This window comes from Natator depressus, chromosome 2 (assembly GCF_965152275.1).
Source record: "Natator depressus isolate rNatDep1 chromosome 2, rNatDep2.hap1, whole genome shotgun sequence".
In the NCBI taxonomy this organism is placed as follows: domain Eukaryota; kingdom Metazoa; phylum Chordata; order Testudines; family Cheloniidae; genus Natator; species Natator depressus.
This window is the reverse complement of record NC_134235.1, coordinates 2,056,072-2,077,534: the sequence shown is the minus strand read 5'-3', so window position 1 is coordinate 2,077,534 and position 21,463 is coordinate 2,056,072. Positions and strand designations below refer to the sequence as shown.

General features: G+C 45.6%; 1 protein-coding gene across 1 annotated transcript in view; it reads right to left on the bottom strand.

Moving 5' to 3' along the window:
- The window catches only part of LOC141982002 (uncharacterized), an 80,603-nt gene that overhangs the window by 14,673 nt on the left and 44,467 nt on the right, over positions 1 to 21,463 (bottom strand). The window contains exons 12-21 of the mRNA XM_074943654.1: positions 17,702 to 17,850; positions 16,381 to 16,540; positions 16,025 to 16,133; positions 13,282 to 13,415; positions 11,403 to 11,514; positions 10,442 to 10,671; positions 8,310 to 8,343; positions 7,334 to 7,474; positions 6,576 to 6,781; positions 5,243 to 5,478 (exon numbers count right to left, since the gene is read on the bottom strand). Coding sequence (XP_074799755.1) covers positions 5,243 to 5,478; positions 6,576 to 6,781; positions 7,334 to 7,474; positions 8,310 to 8,343; positions 10,442 to 10,671; positions 11,403 to 11,514; positions 13,282 to 13,415; positions 16,025 to 16,133; positions 16,381 to 16,540; positions 17,702 to 17,850 — 1,511 coding nt within the window. The remainder of the gene's footprint in view (positions 1 to 5,242; positions 5,479 to 6,575; positions 6,782 to 7,333; positions 7,475 to 8,309; positions 8,344 to 10,441; positions 10,672 to 11,402; positions 11,515 to 13,281; positions 13,416 to 16,024; positions 16,134 to 16,380; positions 16,541 to 17,701; positions 17,851 to 21,463) is intronic.

Below are 21,463 nucleotides of genomic sequence, written 5' to 3'. Positions count from 1 at the left end.
TACACCGAAGTCCCACAGCATGAAGGCTTCCTGGCACAGGGGAGAAGAGCGTGCACCCATTTGTTGATATAAAACATTGCTGTGGTGTGTCTGTCATAACTGATACACATCTCCCTGTTAGGTGGGCTCGAAAAGTCTGGCATGCTAGGCGCACCACTCTCAGGTCTCTGACATTGATGTGGGGAGCCAGTTCCACCTGAGACCAGAGGCCTTGTGTCCTGAGGTCTCCCAGAGGTGCTCCCCAGCCCCAGTCTGATGTATCAGTCACCAGTGAGAGAGTTGGCTGGGGGCAGGCGAAGGGAACCCCAGCACACCACCTGTGGGTCAAGCCACCACAGAAGAGAGTCGAGGACAAGGCGAGGCAGAGTCATGACCCTGTCCAAACTGTCCTGAACTGGCCGATACACCGAGGCCAGCCACCACAGGAGCGGCCACAGTCTGAGCCCGGCGTATTGCACCACACAGGTGCACGCTGACACGGGTCCCAGGAGTCCGAGGCAATTCCGTGCTGTGGAGGTGGGAAACTGCCTGAGACTCTGAATGTCATCGCCCATGGCCTGGGTTGAGTCCAGTACTGCCCCTAAAAACTCTATCCGCTGAACGGGGGACAGAGTCGACTTCCCCGTGTTCAGGAGAAGGCCCAGTGCGTTGAATGTTGCCGTGATGAATTCGACTTGTGCCTCCACTAGGGCCCTGGAGCGGCCCTTGATCAGCCAGTCGTCGAGGTACGGGAACACCTGTACCTGGCGCCTGCGCAGGAACGCGGCTGCGATGCCGTGCACTTGGTAAATACTTGAGGCGCTGCTGACAGACTGAAAGGGAGGACTGAACTGGTAGTGGTTGTTGCTCACCACAAACCTGAGATATTTCCTGTGGGACGGAGTTATTGCTATATGAAAGTAGGCGTCCTTCAAGTCTAGTGCAGCATACCAGTCCCATGGATCCAAGGAAGGGATGATGGAGGTCAACAAGACCATGCGGAATTTGAGTTTCTTCATGAACTTGTTGAGTTTGCGCAGGTCTAGAATAGGCCTTAGCCCACCTTTGGCTTTTGGTATTAGGAAATACCAGGAATAAAAACCCCTGTCCCTGTAATCCTGAGGAACCTCTTCCACTGCTCCTAGTGAGAGGAGTGTTTGCACCTCTTGGATAAGGAGTTGCTCGTGAGAGGGGTCCCTGAAGAGGGACGGGGTAGGGGAGTGAAAGGGCAGGAGGGCCGAGAATTGGAGTGAATATCCCCTTTCTACTGTGCAGAGCACCCAACAGTCCAACGTAATGCGAGCCCACACAGGGTAGAAAGGGGATAGACGGGACGAAAAGGTAAGGCGGGATGGAGCCAGTCTCTGCACTGTTGTGTCGCCCCCAAGCGCACCTTCAAAAGGCCTGCTTCTGGCCTGAGGAGGGTTTAGGCTAGTCAGAGCCCTGGCCGGATGAGGTCTCTTTCTCGAGTTCCTGTTCCTCAGGGGAGGTGGGGGAGTGAAGAGAGGAAGCCTGAAGTGCTTCCTCTGGGTCGCAGGCATGTGGAGGCCCAACAGCCTCAGGGTGGCCTGAGAGTCCTTGAGGCTGTGCAGACGCGAGTCAGTCTTTTCTGAAAACTGACCGACCTTCAAAAGGGAGATCCTGACTTGTCTGCTGCACCATGTATGGTAGGCCCGAGAGCTGCAGCCAGGAACTCCTCATGGCCACCCCGGTAGCTGCTGTACGGGAGGCTGCGTCCAACGCCACCCACAGGGACACAAGGGAGATCAATTTGCCCTCCTCTTCTAGTGCGGAGAACTCCGCACAAGAGTCAGAAGGCAGAAGTTCAGAGAACTTTTGCATAGTCCCACAGGTGTTAAAAGTGTATCTGCTAACCACCGCCTGATGGTTAGCAATATGGAGCTACAACCCCAAGTCGAGTATATTTTCCTCCCCAAAAAGGTCCAATTTCTTGGCCTCATGGTTCTTGGGAGAAAGTCCCTGGTAGCCCTGCTGCTCACGCAGGTTAGCAGCATCAACGACCAGGGAGTCCGGTTGGGGGTGGGTGTACAAATGTTCATACCCATGTGAGGGAACAAAATACCTCCGCTCGTATCTTTTGGAGGTTGGCGGCAGTGAGGACGGGGTCTGCTACAGAGTCTTGGTGACATCGCTAATTGTTTTGATCAGTGGCAGCATGATTCGGGGTGGCCCAGGAGGGGAGAGAATATCAACTACTGGATCAGTTTTCTCCACCACCTCCTCCGTTTTGATATTCAGGTTCTGGGCTACCTGTCTCACTCAGCAGCTGCTGAAGGACCCTAAGGTCCTCTAAGGCCGGAGCAGTCGAGGTACCCACCACCACCTCGTCCGACGACTAGGATGACAAGGTGGTGGGAACCGGGTTCTGTTCACTGCCCTCAGCCCCTCTGTGGTCCTGCGGGGCAAGGAGCAATGGCACTGTGGACAGCACTGGGATCGGGGGCCAGGGATGACGCCGAGGACGGTGCGGCAGCTGACGCTGTTGTTGGCTGAGGCCATCGACACCGATCTGGAACCCTGGCTTTGATGATAGGCCCAGGGTGTCCAGAAGTGCCACTGAGGAGCCTGCCACTAGCCTAGCCATGGCGCCAGGTAGGGACGTCGATCACATCGAGAGCAGGATCTTCTGCTCCTACTAGGATGCAAGGACTCCACTTCCGATTCCAAGGTCTCTGACTGAAAGGACCAGGGAGGAACGGAGCCTCTTGGTGCCAGGGATTGGTGCCAAGTTGGGGACCGGAGCAGCTCTCCTGCATGGCCCCCAGTGCCGCAGGCTGACGCAATGGGGATGGCCTCATGGCAGACATCATCGCTGGCTTGCCCACAGAATGTACAGGGCCTGGTATCCGTGCTGGTGACCTCTCCCTCCTAGGGGACAAAGGCAGAGCCGTGAGTACTAACAGGTCCGCTGCTGCCTTGAATGCCTCTGGCGTGGAGGGGAGCTGTATATCCTCATAGCAGTAGGCCGGTGAGCGATGTGGGTCCGGTCTCAACTGGACCCCTCCTGGGGCAGGAGTTGATAGGATCCCAGCCAATTGAGCGCCCGATGGGGGCTTGCTGGTTAAATGGTCCTTGGATCTAGCTGGGGAGCGCCTCTGTCTGCCTTTTTCTTTTTATGGGGCATCACGGAGCGAGAGCAGTGTCTTACTGATGCCTGCCTGTGGGTGGAGCCGTGGCGGTGCTGAGGGTCTGTAACTGAATCCTTCCTCAGTGCTGGCGTGCTGCACACCAAGGATGCGACTCTCGAGGCCAGGTCCGGCGTGGGGTTCCGACTGTGGCCGAAGTGCTGCCTCCATAAGTAAGACTTGGAGTCACTGCTCTCTGTCCTTAAGGGTCCTGGGGCGGAAACTCTTACAGATTTTACAGCGGTTCCTGAGATGCCTCTTGCCAAGACACTTAAGGCACAAGTTCGGGTTGCTTCTTGGCATAAACGTGCCACAGTCTGAGCACAGTTTAATTCCTGGGGACCGAGGCATAGCCCACTGCCTGAGAAAACACGTTGGGGGGAAACACCCCCCGCAAAGGAAACTTATAAGAAAAGCTAACGATAAACTACTCTTCTGCAAAATCTAACTATGTACACGAAGAGAGATATTGCGAAGCATGTGTTTGCCGAGGCAAGAGCGGTAGGGAGTTCCAGCTAGCTGTCACAGGCAGTAAGAAAGAATTATTGGGGGAAGGGGGGATGGTGTCGGGTTGGCAAGGCACTATATTGGGCACCATGAAAACACGACTCCAGGGGGCACCCAGGCCGACCCTACTGATACTGCTACGGGAAAAATCTTACGGTTGCTGTGCACGCAGCACACGCATACCTGACTGGAATTGACATGAACAAGCACTCGAAGAAAAACTAGAGCTTTAGCTGAACTGCAGCAGGTCTATCCCCCAAACGCTTCCATCCAGATCTTAATGACAGCTTGTATCCAAACCTACAGACAATCCAGGACAGAAGCAGCCCTGGCACGGAAGGACTTCCTCCAGCTTGAGGACAGCTAGTTGGAGTCCTGAGGCAGCGCTGGCAGAACAGGAGGAGCCGTCAGCACAGAAGATGATGGAACGAAGGTCCTGGAGCCAGTCATTTGACCCAAGACCTATCTGTGTTTCCTTGTTGTCTTTAAGAAAGCCTGCCAGATGAGGGAACACCCCAGAGCTCTACTTTCTCTTGCCTGAAGGCGGAAGAACCAACTCTTGCCCCAACTGCATTATATCGCAAAGACTGGGCAGCTTGCGGGAACTGGACTAAAACGGAATATCGTGGGTTAGCTGGGAAGACACTGTCTTAGGCGATGTCTACACAGCAGCTGGGAGAGGGTTTCCCAGAGCAGGCAGGCAGAGACACGCTAGCACTGCTCAGGCTGGCACGCTAAGAATAGCAGTTCAGCCACAGGAGGCTGCCCAGGCTACTGCCTGAACACAATCCCACCTGACCCTCTGGTTCGGCGAGCTAATCCCAGTCATCCCAGCCACACTGCTATTCTTTAGTGCACGAGCCTGAGGAGAGCGAGTGCGTCTGTCTAGCAGTGCTGGGAAGCGCCCTCCCAGCTGCCGGGTAGCTATCGCCTTAGGCAATCAACTTCTACAGGAAAATGAACTGGATTGTGTTATTAATCTATTCCTCTCTTCATAAGACAATAACCGAGTAAACAGAAGTATAACATTTTAGGTGGATGAAGCCAGTTTTTCAAGTTAACACAATTTTTTGCTTTAATAAGGGTGCGGAATCAAGAAGGGACAGAGGAGACAGGCTCATCTTTTCCCCTTGCACCAACGAGGGCTCTACCTCCATGAGTCACAGTGTACTGCGAGTGCCTATTGGGAGGTAGGAGGTAAATCTCCACATGGTTCCCACACGGAATGACTATAGGAAACTACACTTTAAGGGGCAGAGGAAAAGTGGAGGGCTGGATTGGCTGAGCAACCAGTAATGAGAGTTTTCCAGCTTTGAAGCCTATACACTTTAAAATATCCCATTTTAATTGTATTTACATTTTGTCACCAAGTCTCTCTTCTGAGCTTGGCCTTTGCAGGGCACATTTCAATCTTGAGCTGAAATTTTTGTACAGACTTTTGAGCTTCTAAAAATGTGATTTTCTGACAGGGCCTGCTCTGTATTTACACTGTAGCTGAGACAGGGGGTCAAGTATGATAGTGTGCTGCAATATCTGCTGATGCTGTTGAGACCTTTCACTGAAAGTACTGCTATGTGAGCAGTGAAGCCCCGAGATCACCATGCAGTTACCTCGGTAAATGGAACCCAGCAGGCTCCACTTCTGGGCTTTGTTCTATGGTTTTGCCTTTGTGCTTCTTCTCCAGCTGTGACTGGATCTCTCCTCCTCCTCTCTTTCTGCCATATGGATACAACTTCATGCCAGGGAGCAGGGGCTGCTGTGCAATGGTGAAGACGGTTGGTTGATCTGATGGCGAACTGGAAGGTGAGACCTCAAGAGTCTTTTCTTCATCATCATATTTTAAGTCCTAGGCAAGAGAAAAAAAATTAAATACCTGCTAAACTGAAAGTACTAAAATGCAGCCTGCAGCAACCTTAACTTTTGCATTCTTAACCATGCATCTCTAAGGCTTTCTTAACGTATTTTGTATGGAATTTCCACGGGTTCTCTCTTTGGTTTAAAAAAAGAATATGGATTTTTTTTTCCCCCCCAGAATTCAGCAAAAACACAGCAAGAGTTCCAGGAGCACTGAACAAGATGAATAGCAGCTGAGCCCGCAACAGTTTACAATTCAACAGTATGCAGCTTATGATACCTGCATATGCATGCACAGCATGGCCGCCTTTTGCTGCACGCTTTATAAAAACAATGAGACGATGAATGCAGAAGTCTACTGCAAAAACAGTACAAATATTTCAAAGGCTCATAAGTCAGTTAAATTACAAAGCTTTTGTTTAAAGACTTTCCAAAAATAATTCACCATCAGATAGAGATCAACCCTCAATAATTTCAACTCAAGAGGTCAGGATTCCTGAAAGATGAGTGACTAAACACCATGAAAGAATATTTTATCTCCATCATCACAAGATTCAAATCAAATGAGAATTCCTGCAGGTGGGATATCATCCAACAGCTGGCAGGGGCAGAGATCCATGATCAAACTGTGGATGTTAGAGTGGTTACATTCAAGAGTCTCCCAGAAGCGAAGCCTCGCAAGAACAGCACAGAAAGCTTGTTGTGGTGGCTAGCTAAACTAAAGGCACAAATACAATATTGAGTTTGTAGTTAAGTCATGCACGTCTGTCTGATTAGGAAGTAGGTCTGATAGATAAATACGAAAAAAAAAACCAACCCAAAAAACCAAAAATCATTGTAAGACAGTGAGAATTCACTGTGTCACTAGAACTAGAGTCTACTTGAGGTTGAAGAATCTGTTCAAGAGTAGGTGATCTATTAACATGTAGGGGAAGCCCCCAGTCTTCCAGGACAACTCTTCAGGACTGGCTGACTCTCATCTGTGGAGCTCAAGTATCTGATAATACCAGCATTCCCAGCAAACAGCCTCTAACTCATTCTCTCTTTGGAAACAAGCTTGTTTTCTGATAGTCACCCTGAAATTCCCACCTCTAGCATGCAGAACTCATGATGGCTCACTTTGACAGTGTAATACACTCCCAGCGATTCCAGTTTCTCTCTTCCCTGCTGCAGATTTAGTTCCCGGAACCACGGTATGCCCCCATGTCTTGCCGATATGAATTCTACCAAGCTATGGAAAGATGACGGGTCCTGGGGCTTGTCCAGGATAATGAGCACCTCCTGGTTACCTAGGTCTAAAGACAGTACAATTAAACTACATTACATAGCACAACATAAACTAATCTCAGAAGTGTGAAGGAGCTTCTTCTATCACTCCCCCCACTTCCTACTAGCTGTTGTTTCTAGGAATCCAATATGTTCCGAGGTAGTCTCAGGATGTTTATATGGTTTATGTAGCACAGCGATACTAGGTCTATGGAGTAACTCAAATTAGCATACATACTGCTCCGTACAGAAGACACAGCAGGAGATCTTCAAAGAAACTTCTGCTGGCTCCACACATGATGATGATAATGACAGATAGAAAAAGCTAATGTGGGTGTATGTGTGGTTTCCCCCTTAGGACAGGGAAGACAAGGCACACCTATCACTGCAAAACACATTAGCCCATTGTAGAGGTTCAGACTCTAAATTACAGTATATGGTACATTTGTCTGGTGGAGGTGAGGGAAGATATGGAAAACAAACATTTTACAAACAAAAAGCCCTTCAATAGTTCACAGGTTTATCTAGGTTGTTTTTCAAGACACCACCACCACCTGGGAAGCATTCCCATTTCCACTCACTTGGGTTGGATGCCTGGGCTCCCAATCTGGAGTAAATGTTCTTGGCAAACTCAGGAGAGACATGAAGGATCAAATAATACAGGTGGAAGCAACATTCGCAAAGATACACGCTGCTGAACGGAAGAGTCATGGTGGTATGATCTTTGGAGGAAGAAAGATGAGAATTTAAAAGTATGCTCACATTTATGCTCCTATGATAGCCAAACTGTACTCAGTGTTTCAAAATCTCTGAACATAATATGGTGCCACAGCCAAAGGATGGTGCTGTCACTGCTCTATTTGTATTATGTGCTTTGTCCAGGTGGAAAGAGAATAAATATCCTCATGTCAAAAACCTAATTAAGCCTCCCACACGAGAGATTAACTATCTGTTCATTTAATATTCTAAAATGAAGTCTAATTTTAAAGTGTACAAAGAAAAAACCCTCAATGGAGAATGGCAGTGGGTATTAAACACTGTAATGACTAACTCCTTGAAGTCAGTGACCAGGAGCTTTCTCGGAGCATCAATGCAATCTGCCGGGCTGGGAACTCCTGGTTACTAAGATTTACCTACAGGGTATCCCCAAGGTGCACCAAGCCCTAAAATGGTGTGTAGGAAAAAGAGTGGCATGAAGTTCTAGTCTCTGTCTCTTCTGAGAGTACAGATGGAGAAGTAACAGGAATGTTTCCAGCTGTGCCAGAAAAGCGTGAATGGATTCAGTGAGACCAATGATTCTAAAAGTCAATCATTCTGATCCAATTCATACTGCCCATGGAATGTCCCCACACTAGAGGGACCTTGCTTCTGTGTGCTGAGTCCCAATGCTACATAGCCAAGGCAGAAGCAATGGTCAAAACAGTTTCTTTCTTGGGAGTTTTAAATACCAACTTCAAGGGATTGAAGAAAACCCTTCTTTTCTGCAGTTTATACATGGGGGGGTGGGGTGGAAAAGGGAGGGCGTGCACAAAGTTAAAAATGATGTAGGCTACTGACCTGTCATAGTGACAGCGACTTCTTGCACAGATATCTTAAAAATACAAGAGACAGATTTGTTAGGTGATAACTCATTGACTGGCGAATAGAACAGTGAGAAAAGACATTTAAAATCAAGGTTCGTGGCTCTCTTTCATTTTACAGTATTGACCCCTGAATGGAAGTCTAAGATATTTTCATAGAGAAGCCCTGAAACGGATGACAGGCTTTGCTTTCTCCTGAAGATCAGTTTTTGAATTTATTTTGCTAATAGCCTCTATGAGTTAATAAAGTACACTGCAACAGAGAACTGGATAATACATTTTGCAGTTAAAACATTTCATATAGAAACTGTTAAGGGTGTAAATATATGATACATTTTATTAGTTTTAGAAAAAAAAACCCTCATGTTTCAATTTCCAGATTTTCATCGTTCAGACCCCCCAAACAACTTTATCACTAACTCTATAATTCCACCAACCAATGCTGAGTAAACCCTGGGTTTACTCAGCAATATAGATACAGGAGATGCAAATGGCAACCATTCATTGTACGGTTTCTGTGTACTTTCAGGCCAGAATTTGATATATTTATAAAAAACTTTTACGATGAAGACCTTGAACTCTATCTGGAAGTGCATAAGGAAGGTAATGCAGAGTATAATGTTCACTGTATACTTTGGAGGATAGGTGGAGTTGACTGCCCTGTCTAGTTGGCAGTAGCTGTGGATCCAGGAGTGTATTAAGGCTCATTGGTAGAACTAAAGAGAATTATAAAAACACCTACATGAACGAGGACAGGCCAAGCCAGCACACCTTCTGTAAAAGAAGCTTGCACCTCTCTATTAAAATTCTTTAAGCATGTCAACAAAATAGTGGATAAAGGGGAATCTGGCAACATAATGTCTTTGGACATTGCAAATACTTTTGGAAAGTCTCTCATAAGAGGCTTTTCTGCAATTGTGTATGACATTGCACCTTCCTCTGAAGCATTTGGTAGTGGTCACTCTCAGGGCTGGTCTACAGTAAAGCTGTAAGTCGATCTAAGTTATGCTACCTCAGTTATGTAACTGAAGTTGACGTAACTTAGGTCGACCTACAGCGGTGTCTACACGGCGCTGTGTTGATGGGAGACACTCTCCCGCCAACTTACCTTCCGCCTCTCGGGGAGGTGGAGTACAGACTCGACAGGAGAATGCTCTGCCATCGACTTAGCAGGTCTTCACCAGACCCGCTAAACTGACACTGCTGCATCGATAGTAGCAGTGCCGATTTAGCTGTAAGTACAGACAAGACCTGAGAGGCAGAAGACTGTACTCTAGTTTGGTCTAGAATGGCAATTAATAGGTTTGTAAAATATTCAAGCCAAGTGTTGCAACTGACAAACTTTATAAAAAGTGCTGAAGGAAGCCACAGTGGTTCCAGGTCTGTGGTAGATAAATCACGATCTAAAAGCCAGTCAGCCAGCGGCATTTCGGAAGTACTCAAAGGCACTAACTTTCATGGAGGACCATAGGAATGAATAAAGGGGGGGGGGCTGGGTTCCTAGGGTCTTAAAAAAAGTTAACTTATCTTCTTGAAGTCTGTTTTCCAACTTCTCACATCTCCAATTAATCACAAACATAAGAAAAAAAACTCTGTGGCAGAATGCTCCACACAAGAAGTTTCTGGTAGAAAGGATTTATTTTGAACAAGTTAGGGCTGTGCAAGGGACCAAAATCAAACTTACCTGGGAAATCTAGTTAAAACTCAACTACTGAAAGGAGAAACAGCTTCGAAATGTGTTCAAACCTGCCTGAGGGCAGACAGTGGTCACAGAAAGAATGAACATTTCCAGTGAGGATAAATTTCAAGAGGAGAAAAAGGGAGAATCTCTCTCATCTAATATCGGCGCAGAAAAAGAAAATCCTCCCTGTTAGCATGGAATCCATGGGTATACTATATTACGCCAGTGATTCTTTTGAGACAGGGAAATAGGATATACCATATATTCTGACTGTGTAGCACTTGGAATAATAGGGCTCAAAGTTTCACACCACTTTGGCAGAAATATTTCTGCTGGTTTCTCTTGTGCCTTCTCTCTTGGACACACAAATCTGCTCCTACTGAACATCCCTTCCAACCCAAGGGAAGAGGTGCTTTTAAATTCAGTACCTGAATGGGATTAATGTGAGAAAGTGACATGGTCCCAATGCGGATGATATTGCACTTTCCCAAGAAGTTTGGGGGATCCAAGCCTTCCTGCAGCTCCCTCTTTAATGGCAGCCTTCTCCCAGGAGAAGCAGGTACAGAACAGCTCTCTGTCTGGTTGAGGTTGGGAAGAACATAATCTACACGGGATATTTTACAAATCTTGCTGACTTTGGCACAGATGTTCACTAAAACTGGACAAAACATTAAAGGAACAAATGTTATTCCCTCTGCTGACCAGCAGTCCTACCGGTTCAAAGCTGCACCTGTTATAAATGCAAGACACATTGAAGCCAGGCTTTCCACAGCAAGAAATGGGTAGCATTAACACGACTTGTGCCGCTCCCAATAAGCTATGTAACCGCTTAAACTGGAACACTGCCAAGTAACCAATTTCGTGCAAGGCTTTCCAGTGGATACAGGGCACCTGGTATCTATGTAGAAGACACACCTGGTGTGGCTGGCAGCCCATTCCCAGGAGAGTAGAGGTACTATTGGTAATGTCTGCCATCCTTGTGGATCTTCCCCTTTCAGTTGATGTATATACAATTATGCTTGTGTGTGAAAAGTTTGCCTCTGAGGACATACCACTAGAAGGGGCAGGCACGCAGCCCAAATCTGACAAATGCAAAACTCTTTTTTTTAAGGGATGGTAAAGTACAGTTCAGCACCCTTTTTAGTATGAGAGCATTACAGTTCAAAACTTAAAGACAGCACAATTTCGATCAGCACACTCTGAAGTATGAGATTACTGAATTAGCTGCAGCAATGCTTACTTGTTAGAGTTCACATATGTAACCAGCCTCTAACTGCTCCACAAGACGGTGCTGAGTGCTGTGATGTTCTGTCTCTATGTGCAGCATTCACTCTAAACATTGTTTACAGGGACGAGAGGAAGCCTACGTGTAAGCAATAGCCTCTTTACCTGGAATAATTCCATCATTTTTCTGGACAAGCTTCAGCATTGGTTCAAACTGCAGAGTCAAGGATTTAGTCAGCTCCTGAACCAAGCACTCAAAACTACCACCGATGTCGATCTAAAACAAGACAAGGCTTCAAAGTTTCATGGTACACTCTAATTTTCTTCAAAATGGATATTAATTCTCTTTTAGTCAGCAGGGCCCTTTTTGTTTAGTAGGCTGCTTCACCACTAGATCACTCTAATCAGGCTAAATCTCTTTGATAATCCCCGTATAAGAGCAACAACCAAAACAAAACAAGTGAAACTCAGAGGGGAGAAGGCTCAGGTTGCAGTTTTATACGGAAACCTTGTACATTAAGTATCTGGGACACAAGCCTCCCTCTCCCGTTTATCTACACATAGTCACTTGGTGAGCTCACATTTTTCATGGCATGGGACATGTTTTTATAGTCTTGTGGACCTGCCTCCTCTCCCATTTGCAACCCGATGGACCCGCTCTCTTCCAGTTCTCAGTTACACAATGTGCATAGGCTAGGCTGGCTCCTCTTCCTTATTTCCAACTACTTGTATAGGGCACCAGGGCTCTTTGCCACCAATAGCCAAGAAACAGCTGGAAGCAAAGAGGAAGAATCTGCATAATGTGACCTATCAAGACCCCTGCAGGTCATGGACTGCAGTTTGAGGACCATTTTAGCGAGCAAACAACCAGTTAGTGAGACTACAAATAAATTTTAAAATCTGACATGTTTAAAATCAGGTCCAAATTATACGGTTGCTCATGCAGTGGTACTCAACTTTGCTGAAGTACTACAACCGCAATTTTATCATCGTCTTTAATATAGAAGTCTGACCCCTGGAGATGACCAAAACCAGCATGCAATGCTTTGTCTGAACCGTAGATTCCTGTATCTCTCTGCCTCTTCACTTCTTTTCAAACCTCATTCGAAGACAGAATTAAAAAATAAATGAAATATAAATACTGGTTTAATTCTAAAGCACACTGAAATATACAGCAGAGCCTCAGAGTTCTGAACACCTCGGGAATAGAGGTTGTTCGTAACACTGAACAAAACGTGATGTTTGTTCTTTCAAAACTTTACAACTGAACACTGACGTAATACAGCTTTGAAACTTTACTATGCGGAAGAAAAATGCCGCTTTCCCTTCTCTTTTTATAGTTTACATTTAACACAGCACTGTACTATATTTTCTCTTTTTGTTCCCAGTCTCTGCTGTTCCTGATTGTGAACTTCCAGTTCCAAATGAGGTGTGTGGTTGACTGGTCAGTTCGTAACTCTGAGGCTCTCCTGTAACAGGCATGTATGACACTATGAAGAGTTGTTTGTAATAACAGAAATCTGATTACTAGTAGCTCATCAATAAGTCAGCTTACTGATTCAAACAACCTAAAAGCAGTAGGAGTCAAGTGTGAAAGAAACTGGAGACAGCAATCATGGTATGTAGCCCTATGGTACTGTCCCCACATAGAGACTCACTTCAAGGAGGCATCCTGCAAAAAGCTTGTCTATCGGTGTTTCACACAAAATCTTTCACAGACAGTAGAAATCTTTCCATCCAGTCACAGTTTCTTGCAAGTTATTCTCCCTTCTCCACACTAGACAGGATTATTAATAGCACTGGAATCTCACCAGGGCTAAAATCCCAGTAAATACTGCAACAAGAGTCAAACTAAACACAACGGGAGGGGTCCACTTCTAATACTGGCTGCCATTCTTGCTACTTAACTGCAAATGGAAAAGCTACAATGCTTCTTCCAAGTCATACTAAACAGCATGGTCCCGTGACCTGAGAGACAGCAGTTATATCACATTGTACAAGGTCAGCTACTTTCCAGAAGAGGGCTAATTCTGTTTCATCTCACCTGGAGCAGGTCAAGCTGGTGCCGTAACTTATCAGTGACACAGTTAAACATGGTCTCCTTCTGATTGCGGACGTGCCTCTGCATAAGATCTTTCATTCTCTGGAAACAGCCAGGACCATTCAGTTGGCTACAAACTACAGAAGAGAGATGGTATTTAAATGTCAGCACATAATCTTACAAGTGTTGGTGCAGCCTTGCCCACATGCTACTCAACCAACGGCCAGAATGGCAATCTGTCAGGACGCCTGGTGCCACACAATGACTACTAAAATGGAAAAGGCAATCTAATAGAGGTGTGGCCTACAGAGACCGCAGGTCCCAACCAGAGATGACCCATGCCTGCTGATAGTGGAGGGTGACAACCCCAGAACAGCTCAAGTCATGCCCCGCCCCCAAAGCAGTGCCTCCCTCCCAGAAAGCAATGGCCCCTCCCTGCACCTCCCAGCTGTTCCTCCTGCCTGCTCAGCTGTCTTGTAGGGAGGAGGCCCGACCTCACCATGGGATCAAGCCTCTGGAGGGGGGCACATGACCCTACAGGTCCCCCCCTCACACACACATATTGCCTCTGGTCCCAGCATATGCTGCTTCATTTTGATCCAAGTGGCCATACTAAACTGCACATTGGGACGGCGTTGAAGGCACTAGACAGCCTTACGATTCGTGAAGCCCCAAGCTGTCATGAGGAGAGAAGTTCTCCCTCTTGGGAACAAGAGGGGCAAAGCTTGCATGCAAAACAGGGCTCCACACTGAAGATAAGGTGGGACATAATCTTCATTGTAGAACTCTGCTATATTTAGCTTGTAGACCACACAGACTGAACTACACAGCCAGAAGCTTTGTGGTCATGACACGGAGCACTTCTCTAGTGCTTTTATAGCAAACCATAGCGGCATATATACCGGCATCATAACCGTCACTGTGGGTTAAACTCAGGATGTTCAGCACCAAACATACAAACCTCTACTACCTGCATTACTGACCCTCTTTAGCTGTGAGAAAGCAGCAAATTGTATGCTCTGCAGCTAGTCGGTAGGGGGAGTCATCAGCACATAAAAAAAAGCCAGGGTATTACACGTTGATCCCTCAAGCTCTTTTCACCAAGGAATGTGAGAAGCTACAGACCTGACAGCAACTTCAGTAGAATATGGTAGTGGATTGGTTGCTAGGTTGTCTTCTGGCACCCTTAAAACATACCAGTACATTTCAAAACCCATAAGGTCTCCACAATCCCTAGACTTCTAATCTCAAAACAGTGGACAGCATTTGACCTACCACTCTTCTGCTTTCATCATCACATGCTTCCAATTTTAAATTAGCCCAGACCTATGCAATCATAAACACAGCAGCAAAGTATTACTTCATACATGCCACCATATGAAGCAATCACTACAGTGTCTCTTAAGTCCTTTATAAACTTTCCAGAGACTTATTTTGGTGTGGCTCCTAACATCCAGAAGGATTACAGGAAGAGGATAGCCTTCCTGTATTTCAACTGTTGTTCTTTGGTGAGACTGCCATTTCATAAAAACGTAAGAATGACCATATTGGGTCAGACCAAAGGTCCATTTAGCCTAGTATCCTGTCTTCTGATGGTGGCCAATGGCAGGTGCTTCAGAAGGAATGAACAGAACAGGTAATCATCAAGTGATCCATCCCCTGTTGCCCATTCCCAGCTTCTGGCAAACAAAGGCAAGGGACACCATCCCTGTCCAATCTGGCTAATAGCCATTGATGAACCTATCCTCCATGAATGTATCTAGTCCTTTTTTGAACCCTGTTATAGTCTTGGCCTTCACAACATCCTCTGGCAAGGAGTTCCACAGGTCGACTGTGTGTTGTACAAAGAAATATTTCCTTTTGTTTGTTTTAAACCTGCTGCCTATTAATTTCATTTGTTGACCTCTAGTTCTTCTGTAATGAGAAGGAGTAAATAACACTTCCTTATTTACTTTCTCCACACCAGTCATGATTTTATAGACCTCTATCTTATCTGCCCTTAGCTGTCTCTTTTCCATGCTGAAAAGTCCCAGTCTTATTAATCTCTCCTCAGACAGAAGCTGTTCCATAGCCCTCATCATTTTTGTTGCCCTTTCTGAACCATTTCCAATATATCTTTTCTGAGATGGAGTGAGCACATCTGCACGCAGTATTCAAGATGTGGGCATACCATAGATTTACATGGAGGCAATAAGATATTTTATGTCTTATTATCTATCCCCTTCTTAAGGATTCCCAACATTGTTTGCTTTTTTGACTGCCGCTGCACACCGAGTGGGTGTTTTCAGCATTAGATTTCACTGTCAGATGGAGGCACGCACCACACCTGGGTGCTACTCCATTGCTGTGACAGACTCCAGCTCTAGCTCTGTGCAGTTCCACAGCACTGCTGTGGAATTTCATTCTCTGCTCCTCCTCTCCCTTTTGAAGATGCTAAGTGATCTACAAATACACAACATTATTATTCGGCTGCTCAAGAATAAGAATGTAAAGTGATCCCTTTGAGCTAGGCCTTTGAAATGTAAGAAATAAAAGTGGGAAAAGCAGACTCAACAGGCGGAGTCATGCAGTGACTCTACCACCATACAGATTTCCATATTACCAGCTTGGGAACCATTCCGTCCAGTACTAACTGGCAGAATTCACCACTGCACAGATGTTTAGCGTCACTGCTACAATTTGGTTCCCAGGTCAGGAACTCAATGCACAGGAAGCCAGACTTAGCCCAGCTATAGGATTTTCCTACCTGCATATATTGGTTTCATGCTAGCCTGTATTTCTGGCGTCAGGACACGGGATATACCACGCTGCCTTTTATTGATGTACTCCGTCTGATCCAGGAGAAAGTTACACAACTGAGAAGTGAAGGAAGGAAAAATCAGTATGGTTTGCTACAAAAAGTTCTCTCATTTCAAATGAAGTGGCTGCTTACCAAACGTTGCCAATTACCCACGACAGTTATATTACTTGAGCATTTGCAGATTCCCTATAGTAAGCACAGGGCAAACTGCAAACAGTGAGGCATCCTCACCATATTTACCCAACACAAAACAGACAAGTTTTGAAGGGCATCCACTGCATGGACCCCCTTGCCAATCTTACCAAAGCCTGGACAGCTTCCATTTGATGCCTCTGAATGACGCTTACTGGCTCTGTGTTTCTGCCTTTTTCCTGGAGCTTGTTCTTGAGATCTCTGAAGAAGTATTTCAATTTATCTAAGATGGCTTTGCTGAACTGTTTGATGGACTCCCCCAATCTACAACTGGAAGGGGGAAAATACATTCAAGGATTAATCCAGGCACCTAAGGGCATGAGTAACATGCTGCAATGCCAAAAGGGGCATTTGGGGGCATGATCACCATGCACTTATACTGCTCTTGGAGGAGATAAAATGGTGGGGTCATACTGATGACCAAATGATGAAGTTATGTCCAGAGAAATGAGTTCTATGAAACATCTGCATTTTTTTCCACAGGGTCTAAAGTCCCACTACAAATGCTAGATGCCCTTTCAGGGAACCCTTGCTGCATCAGATCTGTCTGTTTCTGTCCTGGGCTTTCCTACTTCTATAACAGCTTCCATCAGAGGATCTCAAAGCACTTTATACTTTTTAACGAAGCGGTGTATTAGTACCTATAAAAGATAGACCACTATTCAGTATGGCAATTTATATTATGGATCTACTGTTCCAAAGTTTGGATCACATAGGCTACAAGTGATTGATTTCTTAATTCAGAAGAGGATATTTTAAATAAGTACGGTTACTCCATGATATAAATAATATTCTCCAAAGGATTAGTAAATTTTACGTTCCCTTAAGAGTTTCAGAATTTAACACCTTCATCCTTGTTAAGACTTGCACTACAATACAAGTTATAACTAGTACATAGATACAGTGTATAAAGACTGTATTTTTAAAATAGTAATTGAATACGTTTCTGCAAGAAGCGACTAGAGAATATGGTCCCCATTCTGCAACTGCACTTAAGAAAACTGGGCTCTGCACCAGCACTCTGGCATTTGGTTTCAAGACTAGGGACTGTGTGATATAATTTAATACAAAAATACAAACGAGTACATAACTAATCCTTTCCCATTTAGGAAGCAATGCAAATTAGACACTAAATCAGCCATGAAGTGATCTCCACCTTTTGGGAGACAGGAAGTGAATTGGAAGGCTCAGCCCCTCAGGGGAAGAAATCATGAAGTTTTGCCATTCCCTGTATCAAATGCTGGAATATCATTTCACCTACGGCATAAAGTGGCCTGAGGACATTAGAGAACAGAGGCCATGCATTTTGTACCAGCTCATCTCACAGTTTTTGGCAGATAGCACAAAATTGTGTTTGTTTTTATACCAGAGAGGTTTGCAAGTGTCTTGTGTTAGTTAGAATGTCCTAGTGTGCAGTGAAAAGGAGGGTACCTGAAGACGTCATTCCATGTCATGGAGATTGCACTGGATATTGGCTCTGTGAGTTGCTCATTGAAATCAACAAACCCACATGCTCCAGAGCTGTAGACACCTTGACGAGCGCACACAGCTCGATACGTAGCATAGGGGTATCCAATAACCTGTGAAATGGAAAGCAAGGAGAGAGAGGGTCTCTCACAGTATTTCAACGTACACAGGAGACAGCGGTTCAATTCTAAGGGTATGTCTACACTACGAAATTAGGTCGAATTTATAGAAGTCGGTTTTTTAGAAATCGGTTTTATATATTCGAGTGTGTGTGTCCCCGTAGAAAATGCTCTAAGTGCATTAAGTGCATTAACTCGGCGGAGTGCTTCCACAGTACCGAGGCTAGAGTCGACTTCTGGAGTGTTGCACTGTGGGTAGCTATCCCACAGTTCCCACAGTCTCCACTGCCCATTGGAATTCTGGGTTGAGATCCCAATGCCTGATGGGGCTAAAACATTGTTGCGGGTGGTTCTGGGTACATATCGTCAGGCCCCCGTTCCCTCCCTCCCTCCGTGAAAGCAAGGGCAGACAATCGTTTTGCGCCTTTTTTCCTGAGTTACCTGTGCAGACGCCATACCACGGCAAGCATGGAGCCTGCTCAGGTAACCGTCACCGTATGTCTCCTGGGTGCTGGCAGACGTGGTACTGCATTGCTACACAGCAGCAGCAACCCCTTGCCTTGTGGCAGCAGATGGTGCAATAGGACTGATAGCCATCATCATCATGTCCGAGGTGCTCCTGGTCGCCTCTGTGAGGTCGATCAGGAGCGCCTGGGCAGACATGGGCGCAGGGATTAAATTTGGAGTGACTTGATCAAGTCATTCTCTTTAGTCCTGCAGTCAGTCCTATTGAACCATCTTATGGTGAGCAGGCAGGCGATACGGATTGCTAGCAGTCCTATTGCATCATCTTCTGCCGGGCAGGCAAGAGATGAGGATGGCTAGCAGTCCTATTGTACCATCTTCTGCCGAGCAGCCATGAGATGTGGATGGCATGCAGTCCTTCTGCACCGTCTGCTGCCAGCCAAAGATGTAAAAGATAGATGGAGTGTATCAAAACAAGAAATAGACCAGATTTGGTTTGTACTCATTTACAACCCCCCCCCCCACCCCCCGTCTAGGGGACTTATTCCTCTAGGTCACACTGCAGTCACTCACAGAGAAGGTGCAGCGAGGTAAATCTAGCCATGTATCAATCAGAGGCCAGACTAACCTCCTTGTTCCAATAAGAACAATAACTCAGGTGCACCATTTCTTATTGGAACCCTCCGTGAAGTCCTGCCTGAAATACTCCTTGATGTAAAGCCACCCCCTTTGTTGATTTTAGCTCCCTGAAGCCAACCCTGTAAGCCATGTCGTCAGTCGCCCCCCCCCCGTGTCAGAGCAATGGCAAACAATCGTGCATCTGAGTTGAGAGTGCTGTCCAGAGCAGTCACAATGGAGCACTCTGGGATAGCTCCCGGAGGCCAATACCGTCGAATTGTGTCCACAGTACCCCAAATTCGACCCGGCAAGGCCGATTTAAGCGCTAATCCACTTGTCAGGGGTGGAGTACGGAAATCGATTTTAAGAGCCCTTTAAGTCGAAATAAAGGGCTTCATCGTGTGGACGGGTGCAAGTTTACATCGATTTAACGCTGCTAAATTCGACCTAAAGTCCTAGTGTAGACCAGGGCTAAGACACGAATATGCTCTTTGGTTGCTCACAGGTGAGAAATGTACCTTTGGGATAACCATATCATATCTGTGCAAGGCATTGACAGTGTATGATTTAGCTTCTGAGTGCTGTAAAGTAATACAAATAAAAAGAGCAGCTCAAAAGGGATACTCAGCTTACTATGACAATTCCTTGCCCACTTATGGACTACTAGGTGCTGTTCCCCTACAGAAATAAGACAACTACGTGCCAATGCAGAATAGTTTGCAGGGAGGTGGCGTGAGATACACTAGAACAGTGAGCAGACTAAGAGGCAGGAGTGCAGCACCCATACAATGTTCTATTATTTGTATTCAGGTAGTGGTTAACGGCTCCAATCACAGCTCCATTGTAGTGGGCACTGTACAAAAACACTTAATACAAAACTCAGAAGTCTAGATTACAAGTGAAACTGGCAGATGGATGAAACTCACAAATGGCTGTGTAGATTTACTAGTGGTTGTGCAGCATTTTTAAAATGCAAGATGCTGTTTAACTGGGAGAGGTGAAGCAAACAGTGACAGTAAATGAAACACATCTTAGCACAATTAGTCATTAACTGAGCTACAGCAGCCAACATCATCTCTGTTACCCACAAAACCCTTATATGACTAAAGTCTACACCATCTACCTAGAGCAATACACATTTTTACTAACAACCCTTGGAATTTTCTTCATTTCAATGGAATGGGAGTGCCAGCACTGCCCTTTCCTTCCATAAGATATTTACTAAGAACATAAAAATGGCCAGACTGGGTCAGAACAAAGGTCCATCTAGCCCAGTATCCTGTCTTCCAACAGTGACCAATGCCAGGTGCCTCAGAGGGAATGAACACAGCAGGTAATCATCAAGTGATCCATCCCGTCACCAATTCCCAGCTTCTGGCAAATGGAGACTAGGGACACCATCCCCGCCCATCCTGGCTAAAGCCAACGATGAACCTATCCTCCATGAATGTATCTAGTCCTTTTTTGAACCCTGTTATAGTCTTAGCCTTCACAACATCCTCTGGCAAGGAGTTCCACAGGTTGACTGTGTTGTGTGAAGAAATACTTCCTTTTGCTTTAAACCTGCTGCCTATTAATTTCACTGGATGACCCTTAGTTCTTGTGTTATGAGGAGTAAACAACACTTCCTTATTTATTTTCTCCACACGAGTCATGATTTTATAGACCTCTATCATATCCCCCCTCAGTCGTCTTTTTTCCATGCTGAAAAGTCCCAGTCTTATTAATCTCTCCTCATATGGAAGCTGTTCCATACCCCTCATCATTTTTGTTGCCCTTTTCTGAACCTTTTTCCAATTCCAATATATCTTTTTTAAGATGGGGCGACCCCATCTGCATGCAGTATTCAAGATGTGGGAGTACCATGGATTTATATAAAGGCAATAGGATATTTTCTGTCTTATTATCTATCCCTTTCTTGATGATTCCCGACATTCTGTTCGTTTTTTGACTGCCGCTGCACACTGAGTGGATGTTTTCAGAGAACTATCCACAATGACTCAGATCTTTTTCTTGAGTGGTAACAGCTAATTTAGACCCCATCATTTTATATGTATAGTTGGGATTATGTTTTCCAATGTGCATTACTTTGCATTTATCAACACTGAATTTCATCTGCCCTTTTTTTGCCCAGTCACCCAGTTTTGTGATATCCCTTTGTAGCTCTTCACAGTTTGCTTTGGACTTAACTATCTTGAGTAGTTTTGTATCATCTGCAAATTTTGCCACCTCACTGTTTACCCTTTTCCAGATCATTTATGAATATGTAGAACAGCACTGGCCCCAGGATAGACCCTTGGGGGACACCACTATTTACCTCTCTCCATTCTGAAAACTGACCATTTATTCCTACTCTATGTTTCCTGTCTTTTAACCAGTTACCAATCCATGAGAGGACCTTCCCTCTTATTCCATGACTGCTTACTTTGCTTATGAGCTTTTGGTGAGAGACCTTGCCAGAGGCTTTCTGAAAATCTAAGTACATTATATCCACTGGATCCCCCTTGTCCACATGCTTGTTGAC